General features: G+C 31.9%; 1 protein-coding gene across 2 annotated transcripts in view; it reads left to right on the top strand.

Moving 5' to 3' along the window:
- LOC110998397 (elongation of very long chain fatty acids protein 7) overlaps positions 1-13,614 on the top strand; it is a 29,474-nt gene extending 15,860 nt beyond the window's left edge. The window contains exons 1-6 of one of the 2 annotated variants that reach the window (XM_022267047.2): positions 7,288-7,438; positions 8,473-8,617; positions 10,853-11,043; positions 11,473-11,553; positions 12,506-12,805; positions 13,166-13,614. In XM_022267047.2, the coding sequence (XP_022122739.2) occupies positions 8,557-8,617; positions 10,853-11,043; positions 11,473-11,553; positions 12,506-12,805; positions 13,166-13,447 (915 nt within the window). In that variant the 5' untranslated portion in view covers positions 7,288-7,438; positions 8,473-8,556 and the 3' untranslated portion in view covers positions 13,448-13,614. Of the gene's footprint in view, positions 1-7,287; positions 7,439-8,472; positions 8,618-10,852; positions 11,044-11,472; positions 11,554-12,505; positions 12,806-13,165 lie in introns of those variants that run through there. The other variant, XM_022267046.2, reaches the window with a different exon arrangement.
- Positions 13,615-16,210: the final 2,596 nt, after the last annotated feature.

Here is a 16,210-nt window from a genome sequence, read left to right on the forward strand (position 1 = left end):
GCCTTCGACCGCTAAATACCACAACCTATGTTATACGACCCAACCGCAACCAGACATATTCAAATTGTTTGTATATTCAAAAGATTTTCCAAATCAGCAGATGAGCATCTATAGTAATTCCAGCCGACTTGCCACTAATAACGATTCTTTATACATTTATTATTTAACAATCTCATGTACAAATTAGTTGAAGGCTTGCCACGTATCTTTAAAATATCTTTTTTACTTAAGCAAATATAATTTATAAAATTTATACCGAATTAAAACGGCTCACGGCAAGACCAACCATAACAATTATTTGTATCTTATATAACATTTTATCATAAAATATCTATAGTCTAAATTATTATACATTAAATAATAATTATTTTAGATTTAGAAGATTAATAATTAATCTTCTAAATCTAAACATAACAATGAAAATATACAGTATTTTTAAGCTTGGTAATACCGACATCTCTTAGATCCAAAAAGTCGACCACGTGTGTCAGGAACTAGAGGCTGATCAATTACTTGCCTATTAGATTGAAAAATGATTATGAAACAGATGGAATAATCTGAGGCCAAGAGCTAATAAGGTTGTAGCGACAGTGATTTTTTTTATTTTACATATGTAATAATAAAAATTAATAAAAAATTAAAACAAATTTTAAAAGTTTAGTCCCTGTGGTAGAGTACCTTTTGCACAGCATTTAGTCTTAGAACTAACACATCACACCATAGAGTATAACTTACCACACCATAGAGTATTCGTAATTCCAAGTTGCAAGAACCGCATTATAAACCTGAATGAAATACCTACTAAATATAGTAAATGTAGTATTTCTTATGTAATCGCCATTCAAATATCATAAAACTGTTTATACGTTATATAATTCCGTTTTGGTATATTTGACTCACTTTGACATAAGTAAGTCACGGTCCACTGAAGGCATTGTTAGGTAATCTATAGTGGTATAACGGTGGTAAATTACAATCATACCGGTAAAGAAATGAGAACTATGTAGGCGTTGACCCCGAAAACGCATTTTTATGTGAAGCTAATCTTTCAATATCTGTTTATTATGGTAATAGTTTCTAACTGTTAATTGAAACCATTAACTTACTGCTGGCCACTCAAAGATATTCCATTACAATATGTTGAATAACATTGTAACCGAAACGCAAGACATAAACACCTTTTGAGGCTTAGGATTTTATAAAAGTAGGTTTTACGCAAGTGCTACATCTTGTAAAAAGTACAAACATTAAGAAAAATCACTAAACTGCAGCCTGGTCGCTGGGTCTTTTAGGCAATTCTAATAAAGAAAAATATAATAAACTCGTATTTATTCTCTAAGTTTATTTAAAACATTGAATGCTTAAATAAAGTAATAGCCGGAAACCAAAACTTTTTATGGTGAATTTTGATTAAGTAAATATTTATATATGAGGATATGTTATTATTTTCATTAAAAACACTGCACATTGGAGATGGTAATGAGAAAAGAGCAGTTAATGTGTTGAATTAGTGTTTACTTGGAAATACCATAAATTCTGACGAAACAAAACTTTCAATTATAACACTAGCATCTTACCCTTGCGGAGAGCAAAATCTCGTCGTCTTTTCTTTAAAATTAAAATTATTTTTCTTTTGATTACACAGATGTTGAATTAATTAATTTTAAAAAGATATTTTAATATTAAACATCTGGTTCGGCTGGTTCAAAGTGGAAAGTTTCCACATTGGGGCTTCGAGTACTTTTCCGAGCTTAGCTAATCGACATATATCATATAATATATTCAAAATCAATATCGAGGGCAAGAACTTACATAATGTTACCAAATTATATTTACTCGGTTCACTGCAATATGCGTTTACATAACTTTAAAATTATTAAATTCGCTGTTAAAATAAGGTTTTTTAAATATGTTGGCAATAGTTCTATCTTTTCAGTAGTTGTGGTTTTAGTGTGAGACTCTCCTCCCTTGCGATAGATAGTAGGTTCAAATCTCGGCTGTGCGCATTTAACATCGAAAGAAAACCGTCTTGTTTTTCAAGACAGCATTTGTGTCAACCAAAAAAGTTGATATCGTGTGCAGAGAATACACATGATCACCTGCTTATATATTGGATTGGGAATTGATTATGAAACAGATAAAGAAATCTGAGGCCCAAACCTAAAAAGGCTGTGGCGCCACTGATGTATTGTATTTTATAAACTCGTCGTTTTAAGAATCAGAGACTTAGAGCTTTCACCCCGGACATGTCAATACTTTTGTCATTCACTTACATCTTGATTAAAATATATTTTACTCCGTACTTGATACATGAAAACTTTAATTTTAACCCTAGTAGCCAAGATCTGAAGTCAGTCTTACGTTCATGAAATAGTGTGTTTAATAATTATTGTGACGACAAGTGAGTAATTTTGCTTTATTGTTTAACCTTCTTGGGGGTTAAATAAAAGATAAACAAACCCAATATTAGTTACTCAGTTAATTAAATTAAATGAGAACTTGTTTAACTTTTACTACCCGGTAAATAGATCGCTCGCGCTCGACTCTCGCCAGATCAACCCATGCGTCGGTCCATGGCGCCCCACTCTCGCCGCTCGCGTAGAAAAATAACGTCAGCAGCTCGTGCGGAAATACATAACCCATAGCTTTTATTTACATAAATTACGGCAACGGGACCTAATCGAAAACCCGGACTACAATTTAAACTCGCCCGCACGCTCCCCGAACACCTACAAAACTAAAACAAATCCGGGGAAACCCGGGTGGATGGTAGCCATATCTAAACTTATGGTAAGAAACAAATTAACTGTATTTTATTTACGCATCAAACTTTTGACTACAAATTACATGACCTGGTGAACACGATACCTGGACAACATATGGACATTAAAGACAACACAATGGAAGAGATCAAAAGTAGAGGGGCAAAAAGTCGTTGAGCCGATGATTTAATAGAAATAGCAGAAGATTACTGGAAGACTATTGGCAGGGTTTTTTGTTTCTAAAAAGGTTGAAGGAGGTGTCTTTACCCAAGAGGGATCCATAACCACAGGCTAAAAACATTTTATATACTTCTAACATTTAGCTCTAAGTACATATTACAACAGTTCTAAAAACATTAGAAATTGAATGATATGAAACTAAAACTAGGTTTTATTATTATTGTTCAGAAGTATAGCCAATACCGTTATTGTGTAATTTCATAAAGAGGTAAATAAGTGAACTTTATTCTCAAATTAATTTAATATAGTGCCACGACTATATATTAAACAAAACCGAATTTATAAGTTATTAAGAAGACCGTTAGTCTAACGAAGAGAGAGGATGTTAGTCTCACTATGTTTTTGCTAAGTGTTGAAACTTACCTGTGCGTATTTACAATTGCTATAGTTGAAGGTAAAATGCTGCAATTCTAACTGCTACCTGCTAAGCTTGTCATTACTTACTTTACACACAACGGCAACAAAAGATTCTTTCCTATTTCTCAAGTTTATATTAATATTCAAGCTGCCCCAGCGAACTTCGTTTCCCCTTAATGTGATTTTACTTATCTTGCCTTTTAAGTACATACCAACATGGAATATTTTGCTATGCGACCCCGGAGACTTTTCGGTTTTCCGGAATGAAAACTTTGTAGATTTTCCTGTAAATTTTTCTCTATATAAAATTCAGAGTAAAAGCCATAAGTTTTAATTTAACAAATAAAATAGGGGTTGATCGTAGAGGGGTGAAAATTAAGGGTTGTTTGTATTCTTGTATGCCGTATCTTTAAAAAAACATTTCAACTAAAAATTAAAATAAAAATTTAGGGCTGGACCACCCTTAATATTTAGGGGGATGAATATAGATGTCCGATTCGCAGACCTAACCGATATGTCGATGATAATCGGTCGAGCCATTTGCCATGTTGGAAACAATATAAATATATGGAATATTTTGAAGGAGGCTTTTACATGGCATGGAGGTGCATTTAATAAATGCAATATCTTATATTATTATTTACTGTGAATGATTTGTGTCGAATGTGTTTATAATTTTATGAAATAAATGACTAACTAATATATTAATGAATATCTACTGGTGTGTAGAATAATAATCATATTAGTTCAGGTTAAGGTTATAGGCACTATGGTTAATTTTAAATAGTTTAATTGTAAAATCATTATTGAAACGTCGCTATAGAAATATTTTTCCTAGATTTCTCGTCTGACGTTTATAAAATATTAGTAAACAAAAATATTATATTTAGCATCAAAACTACGGGGTCCTCGGTATGTGGGACAACTAGCGAACCACGACTGTGTCGAAACAATCCATCAGTAAGCAAATATGACCCTAATAGCATCAGCGTAAAGCATTTTCTTGGCATATTGACTCGTTCACAACCAGTTGACAAGACCTCGTATCACATACGTTGCCTACTTATCCCGTTTGTTGAAGCGTGGGACGGAGATCTATCTACTTGGTTCTATAAAGTGCTAAATGACCGTTTCAATGATACTCGATATTTAGTAGGGTTCATTGATATTAGTTATATAATCCGATAGCTTCTGAAGCGTTCATTCGTAATTTGTGTAATTTGAAGTAGATAAGTAGAATTTTCAATTATTATGGAACTTACGAATTTGGTTGGGCCGGCGACAAAGTTTTGTTTCAAAATAATTTTGTGAGATGGATTCTTTTGTATGGAGACACACCGCTACCTGAGGGAAGATAGTTTAGTTTAGGTTTTTGCAGTTATTATTGAGGTCTTTATAAGCAAGCATAGATTTTCAGGTCCTTAAATGTTTTCTTACACTTAACAAGTGCGCACATCGAATATAAAAATCATTACATAAACGACTGCACGACCCCGCACGCTTGACCTCTAGTACTCTAGCCTATTAATTTAAATTAATATACATTTATTACTTTAAAATCTAGTGCCAGTCAAATTTTTCCGCTCATAACCTAACCCTATCTTATCTAATCTTTCTCGCAAGTGCGAATAGGGATTTGCCGAACATCGACGGAAGTCCAAAATCACCGTTGATCTCAAAACGCGGACTGCAGGCAGTCCAAACTAGCACTGCCAGAATTAAATCCGCTAGTGAAAAAGACTGACTGAGTGACTTCTAAGCCTCAACAGAATCAACCTCAAAATAATGAGACCTCTACGGGCCACTGTCTCTGGAAACATCTATTTGTCCTAGGCGTGACAGTCAGTCTTGTTCAGAGGTTATGTCAGCGCAAAGGAAGTCCATATTGTCCTGAAATGCGTGACCCCCTATCAGAAATCCTATCCTTAAAGTAAAGCTTGCGAAGTGCCCCGGAAACTAACTTCTGGAAGGAGCTAGGCTGGCCTAATTAGCCACAAGCTTGGACCTACCAAATGGGAGTGTAAGTACGGAAATTGAGTCCACACTACGCAAAACCTCAAAATCAATAAGTTGAACGAGCAAGGACCGTATATAATTACGACTTGTTTATTAGCCTTCGTAATGTTGCCGACATTGACGGAACTAAAACATTTAATATTTTTATGAATGCAAAATTAACCGGTATAATATCTACAAAAATGCTTCAAAAATAAATGTCCACCCGTGCGAAGTCGGAACGGGCCGCGTATTGTATAAGTGAGTTAACACACAGAATAGCATATCCTAGAGACGGTTTTATTAAAATATGTAACTTAAATATTAACCTAAAGCGAACGCTAGATAGGTACTACATATTATTGAGTAAAGACACTGTTAAAATAGAGTTACAGAATAAGCAACGTGATACCTACCTGTTATTACGTAAACATTTATTAACGAGCTAAATTTAAAGATGCAAATGGTTTAAACCTTCCTTTCTAAGTGATGTTCCTAATCGATCATACGAGTTATGATAATTTTGTCATTCTATTTGGAACCATGGACTACGCGAGTAAGCCATAGTCAATGCGTATATTTCATAAAAAGAACGTTTCTAGTTTTAAATTAAATTTAGAAGTACAACAAAACCAGTGTTGGCCTATTGGCTTCAGCATGTGACTCATCCCTGAAGGAATACATCGTGAGGAAACCAGCTTGCTTTAGAATCAAAAAGTCCACAGCGCATGTCAGGCACAGGAGGCTGGTCTCCTACTCGCCTATTAGATTGACAAATGATCATAAAACAGATACAGAAATCTAAGGCCCGGACCGTTAAAAGTCATTTTTTATTTTTATTTAAACAGATGTAAACAAAAATCTATTTTTAAATAAATTGATCACCGTATCATAATTACCATATTACTATTAATCAACATAATTATTAGATAATAAACGTAGATGTGTACGCTTGATTAAATTTGCCCTTGACTTTCGAAATAACTTGTTTCATCTTACTTTCAAGGCTATGTTAGTAAACATTGACTTTTTCCAACATTGAGGAAGGAAGAAAGACGCTTTTGAAACGTTTCTTGACTTTTCGCGCATGCGTCATGACGTAGGTTAAACTTAACATGATATTTCCGCATACGCTATGCGAAAGAAGAGAAGAAGAGAATATAAGAAAATACTATTGTTATAAAACCTTTTTATTAAATTTATTAGATAGTCGAACAATAACTATTATGAATACAGTTTGTGAAATTACAGAATGATGAATGAAGTGGAAGAGGTTTAATAATAATAACAATCTCTTATAACCTCTTAATAACTTTCATAGATATTTGTTTATTTACATTCTTTTTAAACTTTCCTTCAGCAGTGTGTGCTGAAGAAAAGTTTTATTTTCACTACTTGTATTCTTCTACTAGTATTTCTTAACCTATCTCAAATATGGTACATGTTGGTGCTGAAAATAATGTTTTATTACGAGTTATGTTTGGTGGCGGTTGTTTGAGGGATGTTCAAATAAAATTGTTATTTTATGTTTGAAGCTGGGTGTCAACTGTTCATTCGTTTAAAACATGAATTAATAACTAACATAAAGTTAGTGGACTATAGTTACTATCTCGGCTTATTTAAGGGTTCTAAAATCTATAGTCGACTTACCTTAGCGTAACCGACTTACTAGCGTTGGGTGTTGTTAAAAATACATGAAAAGTTAGATGACTTTGAAAACGTTGCAATGTGAATTTTAATTTTACCAGTGTATAATTTTGATGAACATTTAAAAGTAAAATGGAAAATTCCTGATTTAGTAATTAATATTGCATAAACGTTTGGCACAATGGTTCAGTAGTCAATCACAATTATTCAAATAACATTTCGTAGCATAATACGCGACTGCGCAGTTCTCAGCCGCCCTTGCTCGACTTAACAAGATGGCCGCCTATCGCAAAGGGGTGGCCAAAAATAAAAAATCACAATCAGTTGTGGTTACGCGCTCGTTTGCAATGGTTGTCATCAGTCAATGTTAAGAAACTAATAGTGTTGTTTAATATTATACATTACTTCATTAACTTTTATGGGTGAAGATCGGAAACGTAAGTTAATGTGTATTGGTATTCACAATAGCTCGTTCACAATAATTACACCGTTTCTATCTGCAGGGTTGATGAATGTTTTGATTGATTTATGATAGAGCTATCATTGATATTTTTTATACAAAACAATTTTGTTATATTTTTTTATTATATTAAAGTGATAGATTTCATTACTTTACAGGTAAATGCTAGAACTAAATAAATAGAAACAAATAATGGTTCTTCAAATGTTATTTAATGCCAGGATATACATTTAAAATAATATATTGCAAAGTTTATATCTTATATTAAATCCTATTATAATTGCGTCTATTATACGAAAACATTTTTAAAATGGATTATAATAAAACATACACATTACAATAATGTATATTGTACTTATTATATCAGCTTGCTTTTTTATGACTTTTTGTTTTAGATTATAGAATATGTAATTATATGCGTAATATTAAATACACAATATTAACATAATTGTAGATGTAAGTAACTATAGTCAATTGTGCAATTTTCAAAAAGCCTATACTATTTGTTATAAGGTTCGATTTATTGTATGTTGTTATTATATGATTAGAATTATTTTCTCTGGAAAACAAAAAACATTCCACTTAAAAAAGTAGGTGAAATTTATTCTTGATCAATTATTCGGTTATATTTAATCCGTTACTGTAACGCTGTCGTTAGATATCTAAAATTATCACAATTTTTTTACTAACGTTGACAGATCATTTCAAATAAAAGTTACATTTTTAGTTAAATTAAATATTGTAGCATTAGCGGTGAAAATAATAACAAAAATTCATACAATGATTGTTTAAATTAATATTTTTACAATCATTAATTAAAACAATAATTGAATCATTAAAATTGGGTATGAGCTTTTTGGTTGTTTTACTAATTTTCCATTATAGGCCTTGTATGCCTTTGAATCAGAAACAATAATAATGTCACTCAAGTCAACAATCTTTTTAATATATTCACGTTACAAATATATTTTTGGTATTGAGCTCACAATAAAACTGTTCCTTTATTTACAGAGTCATAACTGAAGACAGCTTAAATAAAATGCAGGAGAGCCTCTTATGACGAAAAAGAACTGAAGCATCCCGAAATTTGCCACAATGACAACGTCAAACAGTACAATAACGAATGTCTACGACCGCCTCTTCGTAGAATTAGCCGGTGAGTTCTTTTATGTTTATGTTTAAAGAACTTTAGAAAGAAAAAAAAATTTTTATTTACATGAGAAACTTAATATTAATATGTATATATACGAGCGAGATACACGTCGCCGTCTTAATTTTAGTCAACTGTGTTCATTCTAACATGCACATTAGTGAGCTCGCGAGTGCGTTGCCGGCCTATTAAGAATTTGTACGTTCTTTACGTCAATGTTTCCACTTTAAATAGTAAATTAATCTTGCAACAATCAGGGAATATTTATGTTCAGTATAAAAAAATGACGCAGCATTATTTTAAGTTTTAACCATAATCATCATCACAGATCTCAACAACCATTTGTAGGTCTTCATACAACTCACCCTCGTTTGGGTCTAACATTTGAAGTTGAGATCCAGAGCTAAGTAGGACGGATGATTTATAGAATATTAAATTTTTTTCGGAATGCCTGCCGTATGCAAGCTTCATACATTTAATTAAAGTGTTACTTCGAGTACACACTTACCCACTAGACTAACGGTCATAACTGTAATGTATACAAAATTAAATTAATTACAGCAATTATAATTTCTACTGAATATTCATCGATCGAAATATCTTAATTAATTTACATTTGTCAGCATTTTCTAAAAATAAATATTTAAATTATTGATTTATATTTCAACAGTCTCTGAATCTGGCCTTTATCGTTTTGTATCAAGGTAAATATTACAATGATTTATTTGACCACCTTGGCTACTTACAACTGGAGCATACGCCGTATCCGTGGTTGAATTACAGCTGTAGCATTTAGTCTAAAGATCCGATGTAGGTTTCTATGAAATTGAAGTTCTATAGAAGGCACTATGATTACTATTCTCGATATTATAAAGTTGAAAAGTAGGTTTTTTTAAAATAATTTTTAAACTGATATTGCCAGAAGGTGTGCGTTGCCAGCCGAATTATCGTTCGACTTAAATAATTTTTGCATTGGATGTACAATTAATTGAGGAAACCTGCAATCGAATTAATACTAATATAAAGGTTCATCAGAAAATCTCCCGCCATTTTGAGACTTATGTTTTGTGTTATCTCCTAAAGTTATAAAATGCCGATTATTTATATTAAAATTAATTGCAAGAATTTCTGGACTGACAACTTTTACTTTTCGAGTAGGTACTTAAAAACCAAAAACTCTTGAGAAGTATTAAACGTGAACAACAATCCTCCTCTGTTTAAGAAATCCTGTGAATTCGGCCTCGTTGAATGACCATTGTTTTTATTTGAATCAATTATTTGTAATCGTTTAAAGTAAGTAAACATTAAAGCAAAAATGTATGTAGCCTTGTTAATGAAACACGCATAAATATGAATAATAAGTGTGGGAATTTTAAATGAATTTCTATTTTTACATTTAGCTGTTTTTATGCTGCACTAACGCAGTACACTATGCTAAAGCCTAGAGGACATAGTTACACACATATTAACTCACATATATGTTACAATTGAGCCTCATCTATAGTAATACCTAAGATATGACAAGTTTAATTAAACGTGCGTTTCTCAATGGGGTCATATCAGGGATATCCCTGGGGTCGTAGGTTCAATCCCGGCTGTACACCAATGGACTTTCTGTCTATGTGAGTTAACACTTATATGGTGAAGAAAAACTTCGTAGGGAAGCCATCATGTAGATCAAAAAAGTCTGTGTAACAGGCATATAAGGTTGATCACCTACTTGCTTGTTAGAAATTATGTCGAAAGATTAACATAAATCTATCGCACAGACTGTAGCGCCATTGATATTTACTGCAAATAAGCGTACTAATTATACAACTGTTGATCATTAAGGTGTTTTTTTTCTTTTTCTTCAACGCAACGAAGTGTGAATAAATAAGTAAAATTACTAAACAAAGATTTTACATGCCATATATTCTTTTACGATGCATTATATTATTAACTTTTTATAGTCGTTTAAATTACAGAACACGTACAATAACAATCATAATCCAAGCTAATTTTTGCCTTAAGTCACGAAATCCTTAGCAATATCATTCAATTGTAAATATACTGGTAGTTATATTTTTTGGAATCTCCTGTTATTTTATGATTTCCTTGATGGATTCTTGAATGTGAAGGTTATACAATATATGTCTGTGGGTATGATTGGCCGTGGTACATGGTACAGTTTCATTTCTAGTTTACCATTACCCTTCCTGTTTTGTATAGTATAATGTAAATATGTTTGTACACTTACAGATCCCAGAACAAACGATTGGTTCTTAATAAAGAGCCCCATACCAGGCCTGACGATATTAGGATTATATCTTTACTTCACACTAAAATGGGGTCCCAGGTACATGGCCGACAAGAAACCCTTCCAACTCCAGAAGACCCTGGTGGTTTATAACTTTTTACAAGTTATTGTCAGCATTTTCTTGTTTTATGAGGTAAAGCTTATAATAATAATTCAAGGACAATATAGAGTGTGAGAGGGGCATCAGGTGACATCGGTTTAAAGAAACTGATGGACAATACAATATTGCCTTCTGTGCCTAAAACCCTAATCCTAAGATTCAGTATCGCATCACCTATGTCACATCCAATACCGTTTTGAAGAGACATGCGGGATTTCTCACTTGTGTTTTTTTTTATAGAAGGGGGGTCAAACGGGCAGGAGGCTCACCTAATGTTAAGTGATACCGCCGCCCATGGACACTCTCGATGCTAGTACTTATTGTGTGTACAGTTCATTGGTAAAAACTTTATTAGTTGAAAAGCAACTAAGAAGACACGCTACCAATAATTATCTGTACATGCACAGCATGATTTACAATACATTTCAGTCATTTTAAAACATTCATAAATTAAAATTCCAGGGTCTCGACGCAGGATGGTTAAGAACTTACAGTTGGAAATGTCAACCAGTTGATTTCTCACCATCACCGGAAGCTATGCGGGTAAAGATAATTTTATAAATAATTTATTCAACGTTTTCCCTATCTTACAACATAGTGTATATAAATTAATCTGAAAGTACGAGCCAAGGCTGTACATTTTGCCCACTCCGGCTTTTATAGTTTTATAAACGTGTCAATTTCCTAAATGGTCAGTGTTACGCCCCGAGAGTATAGCCAGACGTAGGCACTCTCTTCAACTGTATCATTGCATTCACTCATTACATAGCAATTAACATTTAATTACTTCGCTTATATTCATTGGTGTACGCGAGTGGTTAATATAGAGTAGCACAAAAATCCTGTATTATTTCAAGTACCCCGATGACCCAGGAACCGTACACTGAATGATTTTGTCACTCCTTAACATTGTTAATAAACTCGATGATCTAAGAACACTTCATAATGTGACTTAATAAATAGCAACATTAAAAGTACCAAAAGACTAAAATTATCTGTCACATATAGTGTTCAACTCCCGCGAAATTCTAAAATTGGAAGTTGGGAAAAAAAATGGTCAAACAAACGGAATAATGCGATTTATGAGTTTTCGTTTGTTTTCTTATGTGCAATACAAACGACAAGACGTAATCAAATTTGTATTTAAATAATAGAAGACATTTTACTATTGTAAGGAAATTCAATTTTAAATAATTGTTTTTATTTTTGTAATTTCCTGGATGCAGTTTGCCTTGCATTATACATCCGACACGCACCTCAATGTTTACCATTTCAAACATTATTAATGAATTCTTGTAATTACTTAAATATATAAAGTTATAAATAAATAATACATAAGTTAAAAATATCCTTAATTATATAATGTTAAACGTTAGTTGCATAAATATTTGTTAAACTATAATTGAATATGCAAGGATAAATTCGTTTATTTGGAACTAAAATTACGAAGTTGCATATAATTAGAACCTATTGTATATTAATTAAAAATTTTCAGGTAGCAAGAGGCGTCTACATTTATTTCCTAGCTAAAATGACTGAACTTCTCGACACGGTATTCTTTGTTATACGAAAAAAGGAGAGACAAATCACATTCCTCCATTTATACCATCACACAGTCATGCCCATGATATCATGGGGAGCTACGAAATATTATCCCGGGGGCCATGGAACATTGATCGGAGTTATCAACTCCTTCGTACATATTATTATGTACACATACTATATGATGGCTGCACTGGGTCCGAAATACCAGAAATATCTGTTCTGGAAGAAATATATTACGACGATGCAAATGGTATGTATATGTTCTCTTCTTTCTTACAAACAAATGGGTGTAGGTATGTGTATTATATCCATACGTTTGCTTAAAGAACTATGGATTGACGCTGAAATTCGCATGACGCTCTTAACAGATCTATTTCATACATCACTCTTTTTATTTAATTTTTCAAATAAAGTGCATTTAAAAATAAAATTTATATCAAACCCACAACCTTAAGATTAGCCGTTAGACTCTACAATAAATTTAAAAGAGTGGTATTCTTATTTTTTTTATCAAATATAAAAAGGTCATACCTAAGATTAAACTTAAGAATAAAACCCAAAAAAACACATGTTTTATGATTTAATTAATTAAGTATCATTTTCTTCTCAGCTTCAATTCTGCATCACGTTCATTCACTCCTCACAACTTCTGTTCTACGAGTGCGGATATCCACGCTGGTCGGTCGTCTTCACGCTTCCAAACTCCATATTTTTCTACTATCTCTTCTACGACTTCTACTACAAAGCATACGGAAAACCAGTGAAGAAGGCCAACATCACAAATGGTTCAGTGAATGAGAGCAAAACAAACGGAATATCGATGACCAATGGGTACAAAAATGGCGGTATACCAAATGGTTCACCCAACGGAATAGATAAAAAAATCGAATAAAATTTATTGCGCTTTTATATAACAAAGTTTGATATATATTGTCGATATCACAGTTTGCTTTACGCGGTAACAAAAACTCTGAACATAAATGCCTGGCATACAATTAATAGACGAATGTAGTTTGATGATTCGCTTGGGGTCATTCACCCTTAAAAGGTCATAAATCAGAGTTTTACCTATCAGATGTTTTTTGCGTTCGATCTGCGGACTTAAAATAAAACAATTGAATTAAACAGACGTAATTAATGAGTACGTGTTCGTACTAAAAGTTTGTTTATAGATATTGTCTAATTTTATTTACTTTATTAAAATTGTTTAAATCTTGGTACATTTTTGTATAAAACGATAACGCGCAATTACTATGTTACCAATTATATATTGTAAATAGTACTTAAAAAGTGTATAGATTATAATAAAATTTGTACATGAAAGGAAAACTTTGGGTGAATAAGGGAGGTAGGCCTTAGAGTTTAAATACGTAATACAAAATAAGCGGAGTCATGTAATACTTAGGATATTTTATAATTGGATTGAGTTACCAACATCTAAAATTATCCATTAAGTATAATAATTACCATAAAGAAATCATGTAAGAAAATTATTTATTGTGTATAAGTTATTTTCTATACATTATTTCAAAATTAACTTTGAGAATATTGACTTTTTGCAGCAGTAAAACTTTTATTAAATTTCTAAATTGTAAATCAGATATGTATAATATTATGACAGAAACCATTCGATATTTCTAATAAGTTACCTTTAGGTTGTATTGTACATATATTAGGATATTTTTACATTTAATTTTACTGCTCAAAATCTTTTTTCTTTTTCATAAGTAAATGTAATGGTGCTTTTGAGTAATTTTACTTATAATGCCTACTTAAAGGCAGTTACCTTTACGAGTTCCATTAGTTTTAAGCAAAACGGCGAATTTAAGGTATTTTCGTAGAATTTTTTTTAATAGAAATCTAAAGTCTTCCAACTGATCAGTTTTAAAACGTTTGCTGTATTTGACTTAATAGCAACGATTTATGATTATTTAAACAATAATTGTCGTGTGTACTCAAAATGTATTAACCGGTCACAATACATTATCAACGTGCATGCGCATGTAATAACAGTATTGATAAAATGTTCAATACATGAAGTGTCTGTAAAAAATAATAGTTATACCATATAATGTTTTTTTTTATTTTTACCTATACACTATAAGTTTCTAATATTTTTCATACAATGTGGTTCATTATATCCATGTTCCTCAAATAAGTTAAAAAAAAAAATATTAAGGAGGCTAATTTATGCCTAACACAGACTAAGAACTTTGGGTTTTACATATTATAACCTTTTTGTTTACTAATTAATAATGTTTAAGTATAATCATGTAAAATATTTAAAAATACTTTACCACATTTTAACCGAATTATTAATATATTTCCTTATTTTCTGCTCCTTAAAATATTACATCTAAACAAAAATCCTTTATATACCACATTATAAATGATGCAATCCTTGTGAATTTAACCAGTTAGTAGCTGATATATGTATATATTAGTTTCACCTGCAATAGCATTAAGGCGTGCGTAAATAGTGCTTCCTTAAGTAAATTTGTACGCAGTACGCACTCGCAACCGCTTACCATGTTTGATATTATAATAACAATTTTCCGCAATCAGATGCTATTTTACTCATCAGTACCTGGATGGCCGAGCTTTGCTCGGTATTTTTATTTTTTTATAAATTGTGTTTTTGGAAATTATATATAAGTACGAATTACATACTAATAAAATGATTAAATATGAACAATGTAGATTATATATGCTGGAATAGCTTTGGTGTTGTTGTGTCGTTAAAGCAATTTAAAAAAAAAAATAGTATTATTATTCGCCGATAGATGTCAGGAAGATTCATTTTTCAGTTTAAATTGGGACTACTCTAGTATTATTATTCGCCGATAGATGTCAGGAAGATTCATTTTTCATTTTAAATTGGGACTACTCAAACACCACCTTTTTGTTATTTTCTATCATTTATTCCTAGCTAGATCGATTTATCGCCCCCGAAACCCCCCGTATACTAAATTTCATGAAAATCGTTGGAGCCGATCCCGAGATTCCAATTATATATATATATATATATATATACATATATATATATATATACAAGAATTGCTCGTTTATAGATATATGATTAACTTTGAAAAAAGTTTCAATTCCCAAAAAGAAAGTTCCATCTCATTTTACAGAAAAGTAGATTTTGATTGTCATCTTTCTTTTCAGTACTCGTTTCAATGTCAACTATTGACTGATAGTTGTCATTGATTAGTGACCATCAAATTATAAAAGTAAATCGTATTATGAAAAAAAGCGCGGGAAGTGTAAAAATAGGCGGGCGTCTTTTTTTTGGCTTAACTTTTAAAAATTAAATTCATATAATAATACAGGATCAGTTAAGTTTAAGGTGTATATAGTAGTAGTTATTGTTGATTATTTATATTTTTAGTTTGTCTTAATAGCCTGGTAAGTTATTTTATTTTATTATATGTAGATTAGAATTTTTCTCTTGTCGTCCATGATGGAGCCCGAAGACCCTGGAGGGACATCCCTCCAGGTGTCTCATGTAGTTACAATCGATGCGTCTGGAATGGAAACGGAAGGTTCCATTATCGATACAGACTGTTCGGATAGCACGAAGTCTGTTAAAAGAAAAAGAGTATCTGTTAGAAATGAGAAAAAGAGAAAAAGTTCCCAAAATTTCCCTAATGAT

This window comes from Pieris rapae, chromosome 16 (genome assembly GCF_905147795.1).
Source record: "Pieris rapae chromosome 16, ilPieRapa1.1, whole genome shotgun sequence".
Lineage (NCBI taxonomy): Eukaryota > Metazoa > Arthropoda > Insecta > Lepidoptera > Pieridae > Pieris > Pieris rapae.